This window comes from Artemia sp. Qi Xiang Cuo, chromosome 1 (assembly GCF_049724085.1).
Source record: "Artemia sp. Qi Xiang Cuo chromosome 1, ASM4972408v1, whole genome shotgun sequence".
Lineage (NCBI taxonomy): Eukaryota > Metazoa > Arthropoda > Branchiopoda > Anostraca > Artemiidae > Artemia > Artemia sp. Qi Xiang Cuo.
In genome coordinates this window covers 68,498,918-68,512,348 of record NC_142794.1, presented here as the reverse complement: position 1 = coordinate 68,512,348, position 13,431 = coordinate 68,498,918, and the positions used below count along the sequence as shown (strand labels likewise).

The window sequence follows — 13,431 nt, the reverse complement described above, 5'->3', positions numbered from 1 at the left end:
CCTGTGACGGTGCCTGGTGCTGGCGTTAACTGCAAATGCCGTCGGCTTGAAAAATTTGCATTTCCCGTCGGCAAATTTTCGGGATATCTATACACAATTCTCGCATTATATTGGCTTTGGCGAGTATTTGGGTTTTCAAATCGATAATTATTTTGTCTATTGGGGGGAGGGTTATACAAATTCTGTTGGTATGTATTGTAAGGTACTGGTGGGCGCAGTCTTCCTTGGCTATAGCCTTGTGCACCATTGGCGCTAAGGTTTGTTCTCCCGAAAAAATGGTTGCCATAATATTGTGTATTACCGACGGCATTTCTTGGTACCGTTATGTTTCTAATCCTTAAGCAGCACTCTTTCGCGATATGCCCAACACGATTACAAATATAGCATCTTATTATTGTAGGGTTATTTTCATAACTAATTGGTTTGATGGGCTGAAAACGTACTGTTTTCTGTCTAGCGGGTTCTTTTTCTGCCTAGCGGGTTCTTCTTAGCGGGTTCTGAATTATCCCTTGAAAAAAAATTTGGAGAAGCCTGACCTTCAAGGGAGGCTAGCCTTGAGGTCGATTCGCCTAGGCTATTTATCTTTGTTTTACTGTGGTTTGCGACAATCGTGTCAATTTCAATCATTCGTCCCACCTCCTGAACTGCAAGATCCAATGTCTGAATATTTTTGGATATTAACATTCTATATAATTTTGGGGGAAGCCCTTGCAAAAAGGCTTGTAGTATGATTTTTTCATACAATTCTCCTGAACCTTTTCCAACTTTGCTTCTATTGAAATCCGTATATTTTGAAGATTTTCTCTTAAACTCTGTGTATGGTCTAAGCATAACGTTCCATGTTTTAATTTATTAGTTGAACTAGTTTCGATAAATCTATCTTTGAATGCCGTTAACAATCTGTCTATCTTATTTATTGACAATCTGTCATCATCTCCTATAGTATTTTCAATTTGCTTTAGGAAGATTTAAGCCTGCCCTCTTAATCTCAGGATGAGCATACTTACTAAGGGTTTTAGCTCTGTTTTTTTTAATTCTACGAATTGGGCCAATTGGATATTAAATTCATCGATGTCTGATTGACCATCATATTGCGGAATAGACTTTGTTATTTCTACATTTTTCACGACCAATTTTTGCGCGATTAATAGTTCACTTAATTCTTCTTACATTTTTTGCGTTTGAAATATTTAAATTACGAAGTTGGTTTAAATATTATACACTCACAATAAACTTATTTTTCACTTAACCTTTTTGGGGGAGCCTTATCTTCTATGAGATATTCTAAAAGGGTTTCTTACTATAGCTTAGCGGTTATAGGCTTAGATACTTTTTCTTATAAGGCTGTATCTATCCAATGATTTAAATTTAAACTAAGAAGTTTGTAGCATAACTAGTTCGCATGTTTTTCTCCAAGTTTTACGACCGCGCCACTTGTACCATTTAGGATCGCGCCACTTGTAACGCTATTGGTTGGCTACTTGTAACGCTATTGATTACGCCACTTCTACCAGGGGAATTTTTACTTGCGCCACTTATACCATTAAGTTTAATTGCGCCGTTAATATTTTAAGCGTGTGCCATTTATGAAACTTGTGCCATTAAGATTATTAACTTGTCACTGAATTGAAATAAACTTGTGCCACTAAAGACGGCACCACTTATAACGGAGGGTAAGGTAAATGGGTGACCGCGCCACTCTCTATGAGAGAAAATAAAAATAGATTAAAACACTGGGTTTGAATTGGAAATCAGATTCTCTTTGGGAACGCTACCGATGGAGTACAATCGAATTAGTTACCTACTATGCAGATAGATACAGGCATATAAATAAAATAAACACAAATAGAAAAGTAATAGGTTTATTAAACTTACATTTTTAGTTATACAGCAACGTAAACATATAAGATAAACTACAGTAATGTCAATAGTAGTAATGCCGAATATCGAAAAATGAATGCCATGAAATGAATGAATCAAAAATACTTTTTCACTACCATGTATCATAGATTCTGATTCTGAACATTAATCACTATTTCACGATATGCCCAACTCCTGTTGGAGGATTCCCCACTTTACTCTTATGCTGACAAAATTAGACCATTATGCTGGCAAACTACCCAATAGTTCTTTTTGCAATATTTAAATCATTATATGCCCACATTCCTAAGAAAAACTTCATACTAAGTTTCCGACAATGTCCCGCTATATTTGTCAAATACTTCTGCCAAATTCAAATCCATCTCATTAGCATTGTACTTGCAAAAAATCCCGTAGTTTTTCTGCTTTTCAAATTTGTCAATAGCGTCTGGAAATGTTCAAGCTTCTTTTGTTTTTGTAGAACAAAGAATGTGAAATTTTACAGAGTACAACAGAGTATTCTTGAAATTCCTCAAGCTGGTATATTAATCATATTAAAGGGATATTTGGCTGAGGAAATAAATACGGTTTTTCTTTCTCTGTTTATGCATTTAGACGAGAGTTTGAAACGGAATTTAAACTCATTTAGGGGGAGTTTAATTTACATCGGAAATATAATCAGAACGAAATAAAGTGTTCATGTTTTAAATACATTTTATTACCGGTACATATTGATATTTTGCCTCGTGAAACATGTTGCATTTTTTTTGTTCGGGAAACTTGATTTCATGAAACATAATTTATCATGATGTTTTTCATCGTAAAACTTATTGCATGTTGTTTTTTTTCTTTGTGAAACATGATGCATGCTGATTTTGGTTTTGTGGAACTTCTTACATGTGGATTATTTCTTCAAGAAACTTAATGTATCTTCGTTTATTTCGTCGTGAAAATTGTTGTTTTTATTTCTTTTTCATGAAACGTTTTGCATGTCGATTTTTCTCTTCGTGAACTTTTAAATTAATTTTTCCCGTCGTGAAACCGGTTTTGTCGTGGAATATGTTGCTGGCTGATTTTTATTTGTGAAACTTTTTGGATATGGATTGTTTCTTCAAGAAACTTAATATATCTTGATTTATGTCTTTGAGAATACTGATATATTTTTATTTGTTCTTCATGAAAATTGTTGCATGATGATTTTTTCTCTTCGTGTAACATACATTGATTTTTTCTCTTGAAACCGGTTTTGTTCCTGGAACTTGTTGCCTGCTGATTTTTGTTGGTAAAACTTAATTTATCCTGATATTTTTCTTCGTGAAACTTGTCATATGTTGTTTTATTCTTTTGTGGAACTTAATTTATCATGTTATTTTTCTTCGTGAAACTTATTGCATGGTGATTTTTTCTTTGTGAAACATGATGCATGCTGGTATTATTTTTGAAACTTGTTGCTTATGGATTATTTCTTTAAGAAACTTAATATATCTTGATTTATGTCTCCGAGAAACTGATTATATGTTTTTTTCTTCATGAAACTTGTTGCAAGTTGATTTTTCTCTTCGTGAAACTTGTATATTGATTTTTCTCCTCGTGAAAGTGATCTTGTTCATGGAGCTTGTTGCGTGCTGATTTTTGTTCGTGAAGCTTAATTTATCTTGACGTTTTTTCTTCGTGAAAATTGTCGTACGTTAATATATTCTTTAAAGAAACATAGTTTATCATGATGTTTTTCATCGTAAAACCTATTGCATGTTGTTTTTTTCTTTGTGGAACATGATGCATGCTGATTTTTTTTTAACTTCTTGCATGTGGATTATTTCTTCAAGAGACTTATTGTATCTTCGTTTATTTCTTCGTGAAAATTGTTACATTTTTATTTCTTTTTCATTAAACGTGTTGCATGTTGATTTTTCTCTTCGTGAAACTTGTACATTGATTTTTCCCCTCGCGAAACCGGTTTTGTCGTGGAACATGTTGCTTGCTGATTTTTATTCGTGAAAATTAATTTATCTGAATATTTTTCTTCGTGAAAATTGTTGTATGATGATTTATTCTTTCATGAAACTTAATTTATCTTGATATTTTTCTTCATGCAACAAGTTTCACGAAGAAAAACATCGTGATAAATTAAGTTTCATGAGAGAATCAATGAATCAGCATACAACAAGTTTTACGAAGAAAAATACCTAGATAAATTAAGTTTCACGAATAAAGATCAGCAAGCATCAAGTTCCACGAACAAAACCGGTATCAGAAGGGGGAAAATTAATGTACAAGTTTAACGAAGTGAAAAATCAGCATGCAAACAGTTTCACGAAAAAGAAATAAAAATATAACAGTTTACTCGAAGAAATAAATCAAGATACATTAAGTTTCTTGAAGAATTAATCCACATGCATCAAGTGTCACAAACAAAAATCCGCATGCATCATGTTTCATTAAGAAAAGAAACCAACATGTAATAAATTTTACGAAGAGAAATATCATGATAAATAATGATTCACGAAAGAATGTATCAACATACGACATGTTTCACGAAGAAAAATATCGAGATAAATTAAGTTTCACGAACGAAAACAAGCACGCAACAAACTCCATGAGCAAAATCGCTATCACAAGGAAAAAAATCAATATGCAAGTTCCACGAAGAGAAAAAATCAACGTGCAACAAGTTTCATGAAGAAGAAACAAAAATGTAGTAATTTTCTCAAAGACATAAATCATGATACATTAAGTTCCTTGAAGAAATAATCCATAAGCCACAAGTTTCACGAACAAAAATCAGCATGCATTATGGCTCACGAAGATAAAATCACCATGTAACAAGTTGCACGAAGAAAAATATCATGATAAATTAAGTTTCACGAAAGAATCGTACAATATACGACTAGTTTCACGAAGAAACATATCTAGATAAATTAAGTTTCACGAACAAAACTCAGCACGCAACATGCTCCAAGAACAAAAACTGGTTTCACGAAGAAAAAAATCAATTTATATGTTTCACGAAGAGAAAAAATCCTCATGAAACAAGTTTCATTGAGAAGAAATAAAAGTATATCACTATTCTCGAAGACATAAATTAAGATATATTAAGTTTCTAAAAGAAATAATCCATATGCAAAAAGTATCACGAATAAAAATCAGCATGAATCATGTTTCACGAAGAAAAAATCAAAATACGTTATGTTTCATGAACAGTAAATCAGCATGCAACAAGTTTTACGAACAAAAAACTGAACATGCAACATGTTTCACGAAGTAAAGTATCGAGATAAAGTAAGTTTCATGAAAGAACAAATCAAGGTACAACGAGTTTGACGAAGAGAAACTAAAAGTACAAGAAGTTTCATGAGGAAAAGATTAACATGCAACAGGTTTCACGAAGAAATCATCAACATATAACATATTTCATGACCAATAAAAATCAATATGTAACTAGTATCACGAAGAGAAAAAAAATAACGTAGAACATGTGTCACGAAGAGAAAAAATATAATATGCAACATGTTTCACGAAGGTTGCATGTTGATTTTTCCTCTCGTGAAACTGGTTTTGTTCCTGGAACTTATTGCTTGCTGATTTTTATGCGTGAAAGTTCATTTATCTTAATATTTTCTTCGTGAAACTTGTTGTGTGTGGGTTGTTTCTTCAAGAAACATTCTTTAAGAAATCATGGTAGATTAGGTTAGATGGCACGCCATCTAGTCTAGCGTGTTTAGGTTACATCGTTAGGTTAACCTACCCACTAGCACGTAGGAAAAATGTGTAGAAGATTCACGAAGAGAAAAATCAACATGGAACGAGTTTCATGAAAAAAAAATGAGAATATAACATTTTTATCAAAGTTATAAATCAAGATACATTAAGTTGCTTGAGGATATAACCCACATGCAAGAAGTTTCACGAAAAAAATCAACATGCATCAAGGTCCGCAGAGAAAAAACCAACATGCAGCAAGTTTCACGAAGAAAAATAGGATGATAAATTAAGTTTTTACGAAAGAATAAGTCATCATACAACAAGTTTCACGAAAAAAAATATCAAGATAAATTAAGTTTAATGAACAATAATCAGCACGCAACAAGTTCAACGAACAAACCAGATGCATCATATTTCACGAAGAAGAAAAACATAATATGCAACAAATTTGAAATAAATCTGCTTTCAACAAGTTTCACGAAGAAAAAATCAATGTACGTTATGTTTCACCAACAGTAAATCAGCAAGCAACAAGTTTCACGAACAAAAAAAAACAACATGCAACATGTTTCAGGAAGAAAAACATCAAGATAAAATAAGTTTCACGAAAGAAAAAATCAACGTACAACGAGTTTCACGATGAGAAACTAAAAGTACAAGAACATTCACGAGGAAAAAATTGACATGCAACGGGTTTCACGAAGAAATCATCAACATATAACATATTTTATGACCAATAAAAATCAGTATGTAACTAGTTTCAGGAAAATAAAAAAAAATAAAAGTAGAACAAGTGTCACGAAGAGAAAAAATAAATACAACAAGTTTCATGAGGAAATAATTAGTATACAATAAGTTTCACGAGGAAAAAAAAATCGACATACATTGGTTTTGTTTGAAGATTCTGACATAGTCAATTGATTCGACAAACTTTATACACATATTGAGCCTCGAGTTTCAGAGGAAGTAATGCCGTACGGTAGCGCATCCGTTTCTAAAGGTGCAAATACTCCTATAAAATACCGGTTAACATTGACATTTATTTTATAAAAAAAACACTGTTCCACAGCAATGCGGCGTTTTCAGCCATTTTGTGGTGCGAAAACGAGAATTTTAGCCAAAAGAAGGCCAAAAGCTATTTGTTTGAAAATTCTGAGATAGTTAATTCACTTATAATTATCGAAAAACTATACACATATTTAGCCTCCAGTTTCAGAGGCAGCAATGCCGTACGGTAGCAAATTGGTTTCTAAAGGTACAGGTAGTCCTACCAAATAAACCGCTAATATAGACATTTATTTTATCAGAAAGACTAACCCATAGCAAAGCGGCGTTTTAGTCGTTTCGTGGTGCAAAACGAGAATTCTAGCTAAAAGAAAGCCAAATAGCTCTTGTGTGAAAATTCTGAGATAGTTAATTGATTCGAAAATCTATACCAAGATGGAGCCACAAGTTTTAGATACAGTAATACCGTACGGTAGTGCATTGGCTTTTAAAGGTGCATATAGCCCTATAAAATAATGGTTAAGATAAACATTTATTTTAGCGAAAAGGTCTGTCCCCCAGCAAAGCGGTGTTTTCAGTCATTTTGCGGTACAAAACGAGAAATTTTAGCTATAAAAGAAGATCAAAAAGCTATTGTGTAAAATTCTGAAATAGTTAATTGATTTAGAATTATCGAAAATCTATACCCATATTGAGCCTCGAGTTTCAGAGGCAGCAATACCGTACGGTAGGACATTTGTTTCTAATGCTGCAGGTATCCCTACAAAATAAGGGTTAACATAGACATTTATTCTAGCCAAAAAGTCTATCCCCCAGCAGAGCGGTGTTTACGGTCATTTCGTGGTGCAAAATGAGAATTCTAGCCAAAAAAGTCAAAAAAGCTATTGCGTGAAAATTATAAGATAGTTAGTTGATTCGAAAATCTATGTCCATATTGAGCCCCGATTTTCAGAGGCAGTACTGCTGTTTGGTAGCGCATTCGTTTCTAAAGTTGCAGCTAGTCCTATAAAATAAGAGTTAACATAGACATTTATGGTAGCCAAAAAGTCTGTCCCTCAGCAAAGCGTTGTATTCAGTCATTTCATGGTGCAAAACAGCAGTTCTAACCAAAAGGAATCCAAAATTCGTTATTTTTGCTTATAGGAGCTTTGTAAAACGTGAACTAAAGCGTAAATAAAACTTAACCCATAATAACACCCCCCCCCCTCTCCCTCTGGATTTGCTTGCTAGGATGGGTTAGCCACATATTGTCACGGTGGTGTGAAATATGCATAGTCTTGGCTTAAAAAAACGTAGCATTTTTATTTAAAGGTCTCAGAAATAGCTATTACCAGGGCTTAAATTTATCTCTAATATCAACTCACTCGCTGGAAATGATTACCAGGGTTCCTAGCTTTCTTTAATACATGGCTCTTTTTGCTGATATTTTATCCTTTATAAGCGTTTTTAACGCTTTGATTTTCGTTTGTTGTGTTTTTAACTGCTTTTTTCAACGTTTGTAAATTTGTTTTTATTAATAAAAATTTTATTTACAAAAGTCTGTGTTTTTTAGAGTTATTGATCTTGGATAAAACTTCTATATATTTCACTAATGCAATGAAAGATCTAACGCCAATGTTGTCTAGGTCCTGTTAGAACACTAATAACCCTGTAATAGGCAGGTGTATATAATGATTCAAAAAAACAATATGATTGGGATGCTTTGCGCTCTCATGTGTAAAAGGGTTGGAAATCATTTAATCGAGCCAGTCATCGAAACAGGGGGTTCTTTTTGCGCTGAATTGGCTCTTTCTTAGAATGTATTACCCGAAACAGAATATTGGAAAGGATTATCATAGTCTAGATGATTAAGGCACAGCTCCATTGGATGGAAATGTCCTTTCAAATTATAATGAGGGCAAAAATCATTAGAATATAAAGGTCCCCTGAGAAAAAACGTATTGAAAAAAAAATGAAACCTCAAAAAGTATTATTTAACATCCCGTGTGTGTGTCCTCCACAGTTAAAAGCGGGGATTCCCCATGGGGACCTGAAGAAACAAGTCACGTGTGAATGATAAACATTCTCCATTCTCGCTTGACTAACCGTCTGTAGCGCCTCCTATTACGTAATATTTGCATGACTAAACATTCCCTATGACGTAACAAACACCTGCTCTCATGGAATAACGGGCACCGCTTGTATTATAGGATAGGGATGACTTTAATAAGCAGGGATGACTGTAAACCAAGGGGGTTTCGTCGGAATCCATCGCTATGTGTCTGTCCAAATCCAGGGGTGTCATAGAAATACAGGGCTGTCTTAAGAATCCAGGGTGTGTGTCGGCCCGAATCCAAAATGGGGATAATACTCACTTTTTATTTCGATATGACGCCATTTGTAAGGGATTTCCGGCTTTTCTTTGAAATTACTGTGAATTAGGTTTTGCAAGGAACTTTTAATTTCAATAATTAACCGAAATAATAGTTGCCATTCCTGAATCCGTGTTAAATGGCTATTTTTTCTCATCTGGCAGTTTTATTGAAAACTTCTTTTTTCCGAATTTTGGTTACTATGGGCTGTGGTTCGCCTTATACTAGATTACAGCAACCATGATTATGCTATCATATTAATAGATAAGTGTGTTACATCATCATGCACATAATGATTTATTATAGTATTTCACTTACTATGGACTAGAGTTCGTCCTTTACTATAATTACTATATGTCTTGTTTTGTTCTGTACTAGTTTTCAGCTATCCCTATAACCATTTTACCGATGAAACTTACATAATCCACATTTATCTCGAACTATGCCGATCCCTTATGTCAGCGATCGGGGAACTTTTTTAATCATTACCCCAATATATTTTTGTGTAAGTTGATATTACCCCATGGCGAAGAGTAAAAAAACAAAATCGCCTCTTTTTAGCATCTTTCATATTATATCCCCTTATGACAATTTTGAAAAGAAAACAATAACTAAAAATTTAATTTAAACACCATTTATTCAATTTATCAATGTAATACCTGGTACTAGTAATACATAACGGTAATGATAGTAATATAAGTAATATATATAACCAATTGAAACCTATTGGGGTACAATCGAGGGTTGACATTTTGAGGTACTGTAACAAATTATGATAATTATAATGGTGGCACAAACAAAATTAGGATTGAAAAAATTAAAAAAAAGAATAATTGAAAACATTCTTCCTTCACGTTTTGGAGAAATGGTGCTTTTTTCATGTTCGATACGATTGCTTCAAAATTGGGGGTTATTGATGTAAGAGCGATTTGAATACAGTCCTCGGCGTTTAATCGATTTCTTTTCTTCGTTTTTATGTTCATTAGAGTAGAAAACCCTTGTTCATACAAATTTTGGCAGGAATTTTTTAACCGCCTCTTCATGTGCAATTTTGAAAGCCTCTGCAGCTTTTGACATCCAAAAAGATGACAGGTTTGGTTTACTCTCAAATTGAATACGTACTTCAGTATTAGATCGAGGTTCAAGAATTGCTTTTGCCAAACCTGAAGGTTCTTTTGGTACCATAGCAATTTAACATTTAAAAGGATCTACAATCCAACTGACGGTACGTTTATCAAGATCTGGAAAGTGATCTGAAAACCGCTTTCTGAGTTTGATAAGATGTCTTACAACAGTATCCTTGATATCAGCAAAAGTAATTTTTTCGCAATCTTCCAAAAACAAAGCTAACCTTGAAAAAGAAGCTATCTTGTTCTGTTCTACTTTATGTCTCCAATATTGCAGCTTTAATCCAAACACTGACACTATTTCTCTTGCTGAAATGATATTAATATTCTTTCTTTGCAACTGTTTGTTTAATATATTTATACCCTCAAAAACTTCTGCTAAATATGCGAGATATGCAACCCAGGAAGAGTTTTTAAACTTATCTGCGAGAATAGTTTTTTGATCAACCATAAAAATTTTGACTTCCGTTTTGAGAGTCCATACTCGATTTAATACATTTTCGCAAGAGAGCCACCTTACTTCTGTAAAATAAAATAGGTCTGTATATTCAGCTTCACCGTCTTGACATAATTCACAAAATAGCCGCGTGTTTAGTGCCTGTCCCTTGATAAAATTTACAATCTTGATGACATCATGCATGACGGCTTCCTTTGTAGGTTCTAAATATTTGACCGTAAGGGCTTGGCGACTGATCATACAGTGAGTAACTTAATTTTTTTTTTTTTTTTTTTTTTTTTTTTTTTTTTTTTACGAATGCTGAAAAACCATTTATATGACCCAGCATAGCTGGAGCTCCATCCAAAGGTACAGAAATACAATTTTCCCATTTTAAACTTTGTGCATTGAAATATTCATTTACTTTATTATATACATCAATTCCACGAGATCTCAACTCAAGACGAGAACAAAACAGCAATTCCTCTTCAAAATTAACCGCACCTTTGTAGCGGACATATTAGCTGTGAATTGCTACTAAAATAAGTTGTCTCATCAAGCTGAATAGCAAAATATTTAGTCTGTTTTAATGCGAAAATAACCTGTTCCCTCACATTTTCTGCTAATATAGAAATTCGTTCTTTCGCAATTCTTACAGACAAGGGCACTGAATTCAGTTTCTTTGCTTCTTTTTGACTACACCTAATCTCTGCCATTTTTACAGCAGCTGGTATGGCGAAATTTTCAGCAATAATGCATTGTTTCTTATTTGGAGCAATCAACCAGGCTACTTCAAAGCTAGCCCTTGATGCTGAACGCTGATCAAATGTACCAAACAAGTTGCTATTCAACCTTTGTCTTTTAATAGATATTTCTAAATTTGCAGCGTGTTCTCGCAGTTCGGAAGCAAATTATCTAAATGTTTCTTCAACTGACTTTTTTTGAAAGATTCTAAATTCTGTATCTTCATACATCCCTTCATACACACTCTGTGGTTTCATTGTACCATTGTCTTCTATTTGTGTAAAACCGTAATTAAGGAATTCGTCTTGGTATGCCCTTTTTCTATTTGCGGCCGTCTGAAGGGAGACAGAAATAACAATTAAAATACTCGAATTAAATTTTCAGATTGCGGCTGAACTTTATCGATATATTGATGATTGATGATAAAATAGTGGTCTTGTCAGCAACTAACTAGAAAAACTGGCGCTCTGACTCGTCAATGTGTTTGTATCTCGACGGCATGGCACGGATTGAGCAGGTAGCCGGGGCTGTGTTTTACTGCGCAAAGATTTAACTCGAGAACACTAGTGGTGGGGAGTGAGATGACGTAGCCTGCATATGTCGCTAAATTGTTTTAGTTGAAAAAAAAATACTAACAGGTTTATAAAATAGCAAATTAAAAATATATACTTTTTACTCACAAAAGTTTCATTTTTACCGCCAAAAATTTCATTTTTACTCCATTTGGGGTAATTTACCCCGGTTCCCCGACCGCTGCCTTATGTAATAAAAGATAAATTACAAACAGGAAAAAGACTACGGTGCTTTCTTAGTAAGAGAGAACCCTCAGAGAACAAAGCATCTAAGTATGTAAAATATGGCACCATACTCTAGAAAAGTTTATTGATGATAATACTGCCACTAAAGCTAAGATTACTATTATTAATTAATCTTTCTGTTACTATAACCTAGCGTTCGTTCTTTATTATAATTTATATAGCTATATCTTCATGCTTTTAACAATGTTAAAAATCCTATTTTGATCTTCGTATGCAAGATGATGTTTATAACATGAGCTACTCCAGTATTATACAAATATGTAGTTTCTCGTCAAAAATTGATTTTATTTTGAAAATTATTTTTGTTAATTACGAAAGGTATTTAAATACATCAATTTCCTTTCAAATGAGCCATTAAATAGCTCTCTGATGCTGTAGTGCCCCGCTAGCTGCGGAGAAAGGAAAAAAAAACGGAAAGAAAAAAGAAGGATGCTGTCGATGCGAAATATCGTGGCTACGTCAACTTTTGTAGTTTTTCATGCTAATGGATTTTCCTTGTTGTTAAAGCAAAGGGACTGTAAGTTTTCTTTATAAGGATTTGGGACAAGGTGGTTTTAATAGTATGATTTGTGTTTCGATCTGACTCTATTTTTAAAAGTTATTGGCTGTTTTATTTCATAGTATGAGACGTTATCATCTCTTACTAGGTTGCTAGCCACTGGTACAACCCGAATATACAACTCTGATGAATAAAAATATAGAAATAAATTAGAAGTAATGATCTTCCTTCTGACCACGACTGTTAAGCTAAATAAGACTGTAACACCTTATGTTTAATAGCTACTTCAGATTTTCAGATTTTGGAAGAAACAGTCTTCTTCATTGATTCTATCTATATAAGAAATCTCAATATATTAACTTATTCTCCAGTATTTTTAATAGTGGTTAAAGTTTTTTGTTTTGTTTTTTTCAGGTGAAAGCAGTACCTACAGTCCTCGCGATGAAAGATGGGAAAGTCCAGGATATGTTTGTTGGTGTCTTGGATGATGATAAATTACGAGCATTCATAAAAAAACTATCTTCATAATCAAAAGCTAGAATCAGTTTAATTTGTATGGATTGTTGGAGGGGTCGGAACTTTTCTCTTTACTAGCTGCAGAAATATAAACAGATAGAAATCATAACTACTGATGTTTGTTTGATTTTACATTGACATCAAATGCAGATGTCAATGACATCAAATGTTAAAGCTGCTGTGTTCTTATTGAATAAACAAGTTTTGAAAAATGTTTATTTAATATCTCTTTGTTTGGTCTGTTATTTCATTTATGTCTCCTTAAAATGTCAATCTGATTCTTTGTCTTTTCCTAATTAACTATAATAGTAGTGAATGGCATGCCCAATCCCGAGGCATAACTTACATACAACCCATGTCCCGGGCTCGGGGG

General features: G+C 33.5%; 1 protein-coding gene across 1 annotated transcript in view; it reads left to right on the top strand.

The window, feature by feature from the left end:
* Nucleotides 1–13,202, top strand: part of LOC148956646 (thioredoxin, mitochondrial-like) — a 73,461-nt gene extending 60,259 nt beyond the window's left edge. The window contains exon 3 of the mRNA XM_089096017.1: nt 12,957–13,202. Coding sequence (XP_088952143.1) covers nt 12,957–13,070 — 114 coding nt within the window. The 3' untranslated portion in view covers nt 13,071–13,202. The remainder of the gene's footprint in view (nt 1–12,956) is intronic.
* Nucleotides 13,203–13,431: the final 229 nt, after the last annotated feature.